Source organism: Nyctereutes procyonoides, unplaced genomic scaffold, assembly GCF_905146905.1.
Source record: "Nyctereutes procyonoides isolate TBG_1078 unplaced genomic scaffold, NYPRO_anot_genome, whole genome shotgun sequence".
Lineage (NCBI taxonomy): Eukaryota > Metazoa > Chordata > Mammalia > Carnivora > Canidae > Nyctereutes > Nyctereutes procyonoides.
The window spans coordinates 69453390-69466235 of record NW_026575049.1 but is presented as its reverse complement, the minus strand read 5'-3'; the positions used below and the strand labels follow the sequence as shown (position 1 = coordinate 69466235).

The 12846-nt window shown below is 51.0% G+C and overlaps 1 protein-coding gene across 1 annotated transcript in view; it reads right to left on the bottom strand.

The window, feature by feature from the left end:
- ANXA4 (annexin A4) overlaps positions 1-12846 on the bottom strand; it is a 46853-nt gene that overhangs the window by 21313 nt on the left and 12694 nt on the right. The window contains exons 2-4 of the mRNA XM_055328105.1: positions 10884-10938; positions 4448-4535; positions 472-566 (exon numbers count right to left, since the gene is read on the bottom strand). Of these exons, the coding sequence (XP_055184080.1) occupies positions 472-566; positions 4448-4535; positions 10884-10886 (186 nt within the window). The 5' untranslated portion in view covers positions 10887-10938. The remainder of the gene's footprint in view (positions 1-471; positions 567-4447; positions 4536-10883; positions 10939-12846) is intronic.

Below are 12846 nucleotides of genomic sequence, written 5' to 3'. Positions count from 1 at the left end.
TGTTCACAAACACCCAGGCCCCGCTCGGGAACTTGAGAGGGTGCCCCTCGGCTGAGGATCATCAAAGGAATGAACATACGCTACAGGTGGGCGTGTGCAGAAGGGTCAGCAGGGACTCAGTCCCAGGAGAGCCTTTTTAAAACAAACAAGGTCTAAGCACCGCTTCGTCGTCCCCGGTGGCCTAAGCCCGACCAGGATCAGGGGAGGTGCTCCCAAGGGTGGCGGCGGAGTCCACTGAGCAACCGAGTCCCCGCGAGGGGCCGAGTGGGAAGACACCAAGAGCCCCCAGAAGTGACTCCTGCCCAAGGGCAGCAGATGGAACCTGCTGACACAGTTTTAGGTTTTTTCCCCCAAGAACATCTTTAAACAAGGCAAGGATCTGCTCTCGCAAACACAGGGCCACTGCAGGAATCAAGACGGGGAGGGGCCCGGCCTCCCTGCCGCGGGAGGTCCTGGGGGGCCGCAGCCTACCCTGCCGATGGTGCTCTTGTAGGCCGTCCTGATCTCCTGGCGCTGGGCCGTGCTGCGGTGGGCCAGGACTCCGATGATGGCATCTTCGTCGGTGCCTGGCAGGGAGCGGGGACAGCGGGTGAGGTGATCTGGGGAGGAGCGAGCAAACGGGTTCCCCCAGGGACACCAGCGCTACCCAAACACACACTTTTTAAGAAAAGAGGTTCTGGTTCGGTAGGTTCGTCTATTTTTTCAGGAACCAGACACGCGATTTGAGTCTCGGCCTCTCCTTTCAATCACCTGTTCGCCACTGAACAGAGGAGCTACCTCGTGTGAGCGCTGGCGTCCTCCTGCACCACGACCTGCGGGCCTGCGGCCTCCCCGGATTCCCTGGGGCGCCCACACTCACTGAACGGGCACCAACTGCTGACCGGGTCGGGCCCTCAGTCCCCCCTGCAGTTCTTGGCATGTCTTCTGGTTCTCCTCTATCTTGTGTTCTTGCTTTTTCTCTCATATTTTAAAAAAGGATTTTATTTATGTATTTGAGAGAGAGAGAGAGAGAGAGCGTGCAAGAGTGGGCCGAGCGAGAGGGAGACGCAGACTCCCGGCTGAGTGCAGAGATCCGAAGTGGGACTCGATCCCTGGACCCCAAGATCACAACCTGAGCTGAAGTCAGATGCTTAACCAACTGAGCCCCCCAGGTGCCCCCTCTCCTCATTTCTAAGTTTGTTAAAATTTCCTCTGAGTCTTGGAACAATTTGGACTCTTGATTCACTCAGCCTCTTGCAGGGGTTCCTCGCCCCTTAATTTCACTTTAATTACCAAACAGCACCGTGCTGGTTTCAGGTGTACAACATAGGGATTCAACAATTCTGTACGTCACCGAGCGCTCATCACTAGTGTATTTAGTGCCCTGCACCCCCTTCACCCAGCGCTTGCAGGGTTTTAGTGGGCTGCTCACTGCCTGCCCTGAGCTTTCAGATCCGTAGGTGTGGCTTTTCATTTCCAGGCTCTTTCCCGACCTCGGTGGTTCCCTTCTTAGAACTGCTAAAAAAAAAAAAAAATTCCCACTGTGCAATATCCTACCAAAACTTCGTGAGAATTACAAATCGTAAACGTTCTCAATTTTGTTTGCAGGCTTCTTACAGCAACTTTTACCGGGACGGCTTTATTCTGATTTTTTCAAAATCGGTCCCTTGTCTTACTAACAGCTGGACGTCCATGCATGTTTGGTGAGTTTTCCGCTTCCTCACTGTTTAACCTGTATGGGGAATTGTGTGGGGCTACGGAAAAGATTCTGCTGGGAGATTTCAGGGAGAAATGAAAAAATGTAGATTTACCATAGGTATTCTTCGCAAGATTAGAGATCCAGAAAAGTGTGAGCTGTATGTAGGGAGGAAGCTATAGCACTGTGTTTACGTATCTGAGGGCCCTACTCTCTGTCGTATTAGGGAAAAAATGGGGGTACGCCTGTGAGGCTCAGTGGCTCAGCATCTGCCTTCAGCTCAGGGCGTGACACCGGGATCCCCCGTGACCAGGGGTCCCGGGATCGAGTCCCGCATCGGGCTCCCTGCATGGAGTCTGCTTCTCCCTCTGCCTGTGTCTCTGCCTCTCTCTTTCTCTCTCTCTCTGCGTCTCTTATGAATAAATAAAATCTTTAAACAAAACAAAACAGGTCTCTATATACAAACTTCCTGTTCTCCTTCAGAACTCTGAGTGGGGGCAGGTCCATCTTTTGCTCACCCCTATTTCTATAAAAGGCACCATCCTTTCAGTTAGTCAAATCTGAATCCTCAACATAGCTTTGATTTTTTTTTTTTTTTACCCTCCCTCATCCTCTACATTCAAATTTCCTGCCAAGGCATACAAAACCTAACTCTAAAGTCTTTTTTGCATGCTTCTCCTCTTTGATTCCTACCACTACTACTCAGATTCAGGACTTTAGGGGCTTAGACAAATGTAAAGTCTGGTAATTGGTATTCTTATCTCCTACTTGGTCTTTCCAAACTCTTGCTAGATTAATTTTCCTAAAAAGTAAAAGTCCCGAGTATCCCCCGCCCTCAGGCTCAGGAATGTCCCCCCTGCCCCCATCTGCTGGATTTCTACAGGAGCAGCAGTCTGGCATTGGAGACTTTCTGCGAGACCCTGCGTGCTGTTGTAAATACGCACAGGAAAGGAACTCAGGCAGCCAGATTTCACAGACCTCGCTCTTGAATGATGGTACTTGCTCCAATGTACTGCACTCCTTCCTCCCGACCTCCTTCACTCTCGGTCTCTTGGTTTGTACGCCCCTCTGGCCACTCCCTAGGATGTTGATTGTGGCGCTGGTTTCCTGGCCATCTCCCCACGTCTGGGATTCTCCAGGGGGCCTTCTCAGCGGCAACCTCAGGACCGCCCTCTGGACCGGCCGACAACTGTTTTCCAACAACCTCCTGGGGCAAGCCACATTTCCATGTATTTTCTGTGACTCCCCTAGGCCTCCACCGACCCGGAAAATGGGACAATACTCGCACTCATCCCATGCCTTTGCTGATGCGACTCCATTCAGCTGAAACACATTCTCTCTTACCTCTGTTGCAACAACCTCTCTCGCAAGGCTCATCTCAAATTCTACAGTCTCTGAGAAGTTTTGCCTGATGTCCCCAAATTAAATATGATCTCCTCTCTGAACCTAATGGTACCTTATTTGTGCCCCTCCTATCACCAATATATTATGACAGCTGTTGTCACATTACTACAGTCATCTCCGCTCACGCCATGCCCATCCAGCACCCATGGCCTCCGTGAAGTAGGTGTTGTAATCCTTGTCTCCTCCAACTATCTGCCTCACACTGACGGGTCTCCACACAGCAGACACTGACAAGCATTGGCTGTCAAACGTCTCCTGACTTTTATTTTGAGAATTCTGAATGCCGTGTGGTCCACGCCCTGAATTACGGTGTTCTTGCTGTATACCAAAGAAGCAGGAGAACGGGGGAAAAAGAGTGGGCCAAGCACATTTTCCATCTTATTCACGAAAGAGGGAAAAATGAGAAGGCTGTCTAGATTCAGAACAATGTTCCGTTCAGAGCGGGGCAGCAGGAGAGCATAGTGACTTAAACTCCAGCTCTGGAGTGAGACTGCCTCGGTCTGGCTGCCTGGAATTGCCTAGCTCCTGACTCTAACGTCTACTGGCTCTGGGATGTTGGGCAAGTTCGCCAAGCTGCCTAAATCTCAGCTTCTCAGCGGTACATCAAGCTTTTGCCTGTTATTGTTCTTGTCATATCTGCTGCTAATAACACTGGGGCTAAGTAAAATGAGCTCTCGGAGGGGAGAAAAATTGGGAAATAAGGCTTCAAGATCAAATGTTTTAAGCCACATCTCAAGGAAATTATAAATAGCAGCTATGAACCAAGGGCACTTCTCTGGGTAAACGTCTACACAGGCAAGAGACTAATCCAGGGCAGCCTGCAGTGTGCCCGCATGCCTACAGGAGGCCCTGCTTGTCAAGTGTGACTCCTGGCTCAGTGCCACTTGCTATGTGACTTCACTTCTCTGGGTCTCAGCTTCACATTCCATGAAATGCGCTGAAAATAACAAAAGCAGTTGCTGCTTTCACTGCATTACTGGGCCGTCGTGTTACACACGCATCGAAATAATATTTGTGAAAGTGCTTTGTAAATCCTATGGCACTATACATACACACGCTGCACCAGCTGGAAAACAGGTACGTTGCTCAAGTTTTATATGTAGATTCGTAATGTCCTCGTGCAAAACAGAGTTTTAAACAAAAAACAGATTTAAATGAGGAAATCCAGAATGAGTGCATTAAATGTTATTTCTGTAACACTAAAAAAGTGATTAATATCCTCTCATCTAATTTGTCTCAAAAGCCAGTTTGTTCCCACTGTATTTTCTTAGAGACCTACTCATTTTTTGCCAGTGGACACAACACCCTCTGTGGGACTCTGTGACGCACAACACATCCGGGGGCATTCACCTCCGCTGGGACACTCACCAAGCCCCTTCATGGCCTTCCTCAGGGTCTGTGCATCCTCGGTAGCACTGAATCCTGATGCGGGTTTGACGGTGCCTCCCTTGGCTGCCTGAGCACACAGAGGAAGATGTAAGTGAGCGGCGTCATCATCCCCCTCAGCACAAGCTGCTGCTGGGGCTACAGCAGACTATTCTAGATACCACAGTGAGCATGAGAGATGGGGTTCTTGCTCCCATGGAGCTGAGGCTCTAGTGCAGGAGGAGGGAGACAATCAACAAGCCAACAAATGAATACATAAATGGTGTCCAACGGTGGGAAGTGCTAGGGCGCCAATAGAGAGGTCCTGCAGGGGCTGCTCTGAGCAGCAACATGTAGGCTGAGATCTGAATGACATGAAGCAGGTGGCCATGCAAAGACAGGGGGTTGCAGGGTGGGGTGGTGGTGGTGGCGGGGTTACAGGCAGAGGAAACAGCCAAGGCAAAGGCCCTGAGGCTGTGCCTAGCTTGTATGCGAGAAGCAGGACAGAGGCCATTGCGGCCCCAGTTGGAGGTGGGCAAGGAGGACAGTAGTAAGATAAGTTCCACTATCACCTGTGCAGTCATCTCATCTGCACCCCCTGTCCCAAGAAAGGAACAAATCAAACCTGAATCCAATCAAGCCCCTAGAGCCAAATACCAATTTACAGAAAATAGAAGGGAGAGGAAAATGTCAACCCACAGTACAGGGTTGTAATCCACAAAATCCAGGGTTTACAGGGTTAAAGAGGATAAGATTCCAGAATTTGCTTCAAAATAACACGGGGGGGGGGGGGGAGTTGGAGATAAAGAAGAAACAGGACTGACCATAGGTTAATAATTATCAGGACGCACACCGGGGTCCTTTTTGATACTCAGTCTACTTTCTTAGGTATTTACACTTTTCCATAGGATTTTCAAAAGTGAAAAAGGATGAAAGAGAATCAGAGGGGTGGGCTGAGGCCAGAGCAAGACAGCCCTCACTGGGGTAAGGGGTTTCTAGTCTGTCCTAAGTGCATTGGGAAGCCACCAGGATGTCAACGGAATTCAGACCAAGCTGCAGACCTTCCTCTGTTCACAGCTGGTGCTATGTGCTTTTAGGATGCTAGGAGCTCACAAGCTGAGGGAAGGCAGAGACAGCGGAGGATGCATTTAGGGCACAGGTCACAGAGTAGGTGACTGTTTCTGGTGACTTTTCTGATAATGGCCTTTTTTGGTGAATGGTGGTAGGATGTTCTGGTGATGGGAGGAAACAGAGCGAGAGGATATGCGCTCCTGCAAGGGGGAAGGGTTTTACATCTTAGGTCAGCCTTAGGTGAAATGAACCCATAGCCTTGTGCTCAGGATCTAGTAAAATCTAATATTCATGGAGAGAGTTTTGTCACTGTTACATCACTCTTGAGGTCACAATCACTGTGAAGGGAATTCTAACATTGAGGGAAATTTCATCTGTGGGTCTTTGTGAAGCAGACACAGCGGGCTCCAGGGAGAGGTAGCAAAGCTTCGCGGGGGGAACACAGACGTTGGGAGTGCCATAGACCCAGCCTTGAATCCTGGCTTCAGCCCTTCCTAGCTGGGTTGTCTGTAGGGGGGGGGTCTCCTTTTTCCCACTTGTACTTTGAAAATAATGATATCAACTCACAGAGTTGTTGTAATAATGAAGCAGAATAAGATGGCAAAGCGTTTAGCACAGAATCCAGCAAATATTAAACGCTGAAACAAACATTCAGACTCAGTGGCTATCATCATCATCATCATCATCAAGTATGATTCCAACATCTCCACAATAAACAGGAGAGTGAAATTCTTTTGTCTATTTCTGATAATGTCTCTTTAAAAAAAGGGGGGGTATTTTTTCAAGATTTTATTTATTTATTCATGAGGGACACAAGGAGAGAGGCAGAGACACAGGCAGAGGGAGAAGCAGGCTCCATGCACCGGGAGCCCTATGTGGGACTCGATCCCGGGACTCCAGGATCACGGCCTGGGCCAAAGGCAGAGGCTCAACCACTGAGCCCCCAGGCGTCCCACTGATAACGCCTCTTAATGTAAGCCTATGGGGTAACGTCAAAGCAAAATCCAGAAGACAGAGTTTGTACAGGTGGAAAAAACAATGTAGAATAGATCTAAGGCTCTCTGGTGTTTTAATTTCATCCAATGATATGATGCGGACCATCTAAAGGAACAGAGGATTTTTATGTCCTTAGGGAAGTCCTCTAGTGAGATGGACCTTGCTCACTGGGGCCCGCATCAAGCCCATCCAAAGGCCTCGGGTACCAGACAGTGTGGGCCTGGTTTGCCGAAAGCCCAGGCTTTCACCTCCTGGATGCGGTCAGCATCTAGCACTTGGAGACCACCCTCTATACACCTGACAGAAGGAGGTAGAAATCACTGGGTACTGTTAGAGGTCAAGTGTAACCCCCAAAAAGACACGTTGAAGTCCTAACCCCCAGCACCTGAGAATATATCCTCATTGGGAAAGAGGGTCACAGCAGATGTAATTAATTACATTAAGATGAGATCATTCTGGAGAAGGGCATCCCCTAAGCCAATATGGTTGGTGGCCTGCTAAGAAGACAGCACATGAAGACACAGACACACAGGAAGAACAGGACATGACCCTGAAGGCAGGGATTGGGGTTAAGAAGCTGCAAGCCAAAGAATGCCTAAGACTGCCAGCAAACCACCAGAAGCTAGAAAGAGGCAGGGAAGTGTCACCTACAGGTTTCAGAGGGATCCTGGCCCCACCAACATCTTGATTTGGGATTTCTGGCCTCCCGAACTATTAGACAAATTCCTATTATTTTAAGCCACCCAGTTTGTGAGACCTTGTTACGGGAGCCCTAGGAAGTTAATACAGGTACCTTAATTCTTTTCTTCCACTGTGCATCAACAGCAAATGGGTGACGTGCTGTCAAAACTCCAACCTGGCCTAACTCAGCCACTGGTTCCACTAGGAGACAGCTTTCCGGGTGAAATGTTTCACGGCATTCTTTTGAGCTCTATTGCAAAATTTTGGATGGTTCCCAAACACTGCATTGACCTTTAACACAACCTGCATTGCTGAGGGATGCCATTGTGGGATTAAAATTAATATCTAACAAGAAATATCGATGGAGGCATTTGCAAAGATGTTTCAGCTTATCAATGAACATTCTCAGTGACTCTTTCTTCCAGGAAAAAGATAAGCTCAGGAAACTTGTTCCTGTTAGCCCTACGGTAAGCGTATTGATCAAGTTCCAGGGCATAGTGGACCATTATCCGTCCTGGCACAGCGAGGGATCCTGTACCAGGAAGGCTTCGTGTGGCAGCAGCAGACAAAGGAAACAGGGAGGATGCAGGAAAGAATAACAAAAGCGAATGGCTAGACAAGGTGTTAGATCGTAATCGATGAAATATTATCCAGTTATTAAAATAATCAGGAAGGTAATAAATGTCAGAAGTTGGACTACGATAGATTAGAACACGGTGGGTCCACAAGCCCTCAGGAGCTTTCCCGGGTCGCCCGAAACCGCCCCCCTGGGCAGGGGGCAGGCAGGGAGAGGCTGAAGGGAGGTTGGCAGCGGCTCTAACAACGGCAAAGGGAACTTAGACACGAGGCTTGTCTTACGCAGCAGCAAGACAAATCGATCCCTGGACTCGGCCCCGAGATCTTCAGGTTATAAAGAGGCCCTGAGCGGGCTCAGTCACGTTTACGGTGCCGCGTCTTCAACACCGCATCGCCATCTCAAGGCTGTACCCTTGGGAAGCAGATCCTCCAAAGACGGGGGCGGGGGTGAGGAGCCTCCGACGGCCCAGGTCCGGCTCCCTGGCCAGTCAGCGGTCACATCTTTTTTGATGACACTCCCCAGTGAATACCAATCAGCAATCAAAGGGCATGAGGAAACAAACAGCCGATACGGCAACATGGACGGATTGCCGAAACGTAATGCTCAGTGGAAAAAAAGCCAGACGCAGAGGACCATATACTCTATGGCTCCGTTGATAGGATGTTCCGGAACAGGCAAAACTCATCTACGGTAATAACAATCAGAACGCTGGCTGCTGGCACATAAACAGACATAGAGATCAATGGCACAGAATAGAAAAATCCAGAAATGGACCCTCAACTCTGTAGTCAACTAATCTTTGACAAAGCAGGAAAGAAGATCCACTGGAAAAAACAGTCTCTTCAGCTGTGCTGGGAACACTGAACAGCCACGCGCAGAAGAATGAAACTGGGCCACTTCCTCACACCACCCTCAAAGATACACTCGACATGGATGAAAGACCTAAATGTGAGACAGAAATCCATCAAAATCCCAGAAAACAAAAAAACAACCAACCAAAGGAACAAACAAAAAATCCTAAAGGACAACTCAGGCCACAACCTTTTTGACCTTGGCCACAGCAACTTCTGGCAAAACACGTACCAAAGGCAAGGGAAACAAAGGCAATAATGAACTACTGGGACTTCATCAAGATAAAAAAGCTTCCGGACAGCAAAGGAAACAGTCACCAAAACCGAAAGACAACCGACAGGATGGGAGAAGGTATTTGCAAACGACACATCAGATAAAGGGCTGGTACCCAACATCTATAAAGAACTTACCAAACTCTACTCCCAAAGAACAAATAACCCAATCATGAAATGGGCAGAAAAGAAGAAACACATGGGTGTTATGCTATATGTTGGCAAGTTGAAGTTAAAATAAATTAAGATTTTAAAAATATCTAAAAAGTGGGCAGCCCAGGTGGCCCAGCGGTTTAGTGCCGCCTGCGGCCCGGGGTGTGATCCTGGAGATCCAGGATCAAGTCCCGCATCGGAGTCCGTGCGTGGAGCCTGGTTCTCCCTCTGCCTGTGTCTCTGCCTCTCTCTCTCTCTCTCTCTCTCTCTCTGTCATAAATAAATAAATAAATCTTAAAAAAAAAAAAAGATCTAAAAAGTGGGAGGACACCTGGGTGCTCAGTGGTTGAGCATCTGCCTTTGGCCCAGGTCATGGTCCCAGGGTCCTGGGATTAAGCCCTGCTTCGGGCTCCCTGCTCAGTGCGGAGTCTGCTGCTCTCTCTTCCTCTACCCCTCTTTGCCCCCTGCTCATGCTCTCTCTCACTCGGTCTCTCAAACAAATAAATAAAACTTAAATAAAATAAAATAAAATGATGGAAAACAATTGGGAATTACAATATTGCGACTATTGTGTGTTTTTCCTGACCTTTAAAAATGTCCTTTAAAAAAAATAAGAATAAAAAAATAAAAATGTCCTTTATCTGTCCAACAAATATCAGTGATGATGGAGAAACAGGTACTAGGAGGAAAGATGAGAGCAACTGAGGTCACCTTCCTCGAGTGGACAGCACAGTACAGGGTCACTGGGCCACAGGCTTCCTACGTGAGCTTGCTGCAGGCAGGAAGACTGTCCCATTAATTTGGAGTCCGCAGGGCCAAGTACCACATCTGGCACAAGGTTGGGACCCTGTAAACATTTCTGAATAAATGGTCTGTGTCCCGGGAGAATCAAGAAGAAACGAATTTTAAAACAAAGCACGGAGATCTAGGGCAGAGATGAGTGAGGTTTTGACTGTCATGGATGATGAAGAAAATTCTAGAATGTCCAAGGTAAAACAATGTTAAGGGTATATTAGTCATTGTCCTCCACGTTCCTAGAGGAGGCCAGTTGGAGCTGGCGGGATCTCCGGCTCCTCTCCAGGTGGAAGACTGTATGTCTACTACTCCTTCCAGGGGCCAGGGGTCAGGATCACCTGTGTGTCCAGGTACCTTATTTGGGCGGGAGGAGGGGAGGAGACGGCCACCTGCGGGGAGAGCCCGGCTGCAGGGGGGAGGGGGAGGCTCAGCTTCCGCTCAAGACCGGACTTTATGAAACTCTCAAGGCTCCAACTCGCAGCCCGCCCCAAAGATCCGCTAGTGCAGCCCCGAGGGGCCCGCTCACGCCCCAAACAGGAGGCGGGTGGCGAGCCTGCCCGCTGACACGCACCCCTCCCCATGAGCCTGCGGTGGTGTCGCGCCAAGGTGTGGGTGGCACTTGTGTCCTGCAGGTGGGCCTGGGGGATTTTTCGTTTTTCCTTTTCATGTGCCTGCAGTTTGTACAGTGAACACACAGGAGCTCCTGGGATGAGAAAACTACGACTTCTTTTTGTATCTCAGGATGTTGGAAGAAGGATTCAAAGGCTTCTGCTTTTGAGTAAATTTTCAGGGTCAAGTGACTTACTGTCCTGGGAAGAAATTAAAACGGGGGTTGACTGAAAGGGAGGAAGGAAGTGAGGGAGGAAGGGAGGGAGGCAGCCAGGCCCTTTTCACTTCCCTCTCTCCTCTCCACTGAGGAAACAGCTCCGCAAAGTCCACTGTCCCTGAATACACATCCTGCACCTGCCGCGGGCACCAGGTAGGGAGGCGCTCGTGCACCCGCCGGCCGGGCAGCAGGTAGGCCAGGTGCCCCCGCGCTTACCATGGCGGCTCCGCGGGCTCCACGTCCCGGTCACGGTCACAGTCCAGAAGCTGCTCTGTGAAAGAAGCAGAGGGGCGGTTTCCGCGATGAGCGATGCGTCGCTAAAATCGCTGACCACGGTGACCTGCGGTTTGCTCAAAGGTGGGTCACCAGGGAAAGCCAGCGCCGTCCCCGCAGGCCAGCCCCATCGATCGCCGAAGGCACCGAGGCCAGGTGGGTAACAGGGAGGCTGCCGCGGACACCGTCCCCGCTGCTCTGCAGACGCGCGTCCCCCGAGGGGACAGGAGGCCGAGGCCCCGGGGAGGGACGGCCACCGCCCGGCGACCCCCTAGCCGCTGCGTGCTCGGCCCCCGCTCTGTCCCCGCAGCGAGGCCGCTCGGTCCCGGCGTGCGGGCGTCTCGGCCGGGGCTCTGGGCTGGCGCCTGCCGGCCTCAGGGAGCACCCGGTCCTGCAGGGCCCACTCCCGTCCCGCACCTTCCGTGGGCTCCCTGGTGTCCCAAGAAGCATCCGGAGCCAGGGCAGCCCTCAGCAGCCTCAGGGCCCCTCCCGCTGAGCCCGCCCGGTGTCCACGCGCTGGCCGGGCCACCACCGAGCCCCAAGGGCTGCTCCTCGTGGCCCGATGCGTGGGGAGCCAAGAGCCGGGCTCCCGGGGACGGAGCCGCCACTTGCTCTGGGCCCCGTCCTGGGAGGGCTCAGGGGCGCCACCTTCCCCGGCAGTCGGACGGAGCCTGCTCATCAGGGCACAGCCTGCGGACACGCTCTGCGGAGCAAAGTCTCCCTTTACTGTGCTTTCCACTCGAGGAAGGAAAATTCTAGAATGACTAAGGTAAGACATTGGTTTCTACATCGTTTTGGAACGTGATGACCCTCCGTCATCTGTGGTCTCGGTCAACTGCGATCCCGAAGCAGGTGGTCCTCCTTCTGACACCACATCAAAGGGAGACGAAAGCTGCTCCCAACGCCCATGTCCCCCAACTCACTCCGCCGCGTGGCACCCCATGTGCCCCCCCTCATCGTCATAAGAAGGGAGACTACAGCATCACAAGGTGTCTCGAGAAAGGGAGACCCCATTTATATGACTTTTATTACAGAATAACGTTAGACATTATTTGTTCTTGTTGTTAATCTCCTACTAGTTTACAAATCAGACTTTCCCACAGGTACGTCTGTACGGGACAAAGCAGCTCGTGCACCGTTCCAGGCCACATGCGGTTCCGGGCACCCGTCGGGATTCCTGGAACACACACCCCTGGATAAGGGGGAGCCGCTGTGGATGACAACACGTAAGGAGGCCGGAAAGGAAAACTCCTCCCCCCAAAAGCCGGCCTTTAGTAGAAATACTGCCAATCCTTTGACCACATCAAGAAGTGGGAAAAAATGCTTGAGCAAAACCTTCTGGAAATACTGAGAGTCATTATTCAATGAGCTAGAAATAACTTACTAAAGGGGAAAGAATGTATCCTGCGTGAACACGGGGTACACTTACCAGACGGGACAGCCCGCCGCCTAAGTCCACCAATCGAGAGACAGCTGTCGGGTAGTCCTTACTTACCAGCACCAAATGAGTTTCTCAGTAGATTCTAGAAATGGGGATGCCCAGGGGGCTCAGCGGTTGAGCATCTGCCTTTGGCTCAGGGCGTGACCCCGGGGTCCTGGGATCGAGTCCCGCATCGGGCTCCCCGCAGGAGCCTGCTTCTCCCTCTGCCTGTGTCTCTGCCCCTCTCTCTATCTCATGAGCAAATAAATAAAATATTAAAAAAAATTCTAGACATGAATGCTGGAAATGCTACCCCTTGATTCTTCCATCGGGTATTAACATGTAACGTTACCCTGCACTCACGCTTCCTGGCGCGGTGTCTGGCACCTGCTGAGGGGCGAGTCGCTCCCAGCATGGAGGGAAGGGGTCCCTCAGACCACCCCCGCTGCGGGATCGCCCCAGGCCTCCTCTTAGACCGTGGGCTCC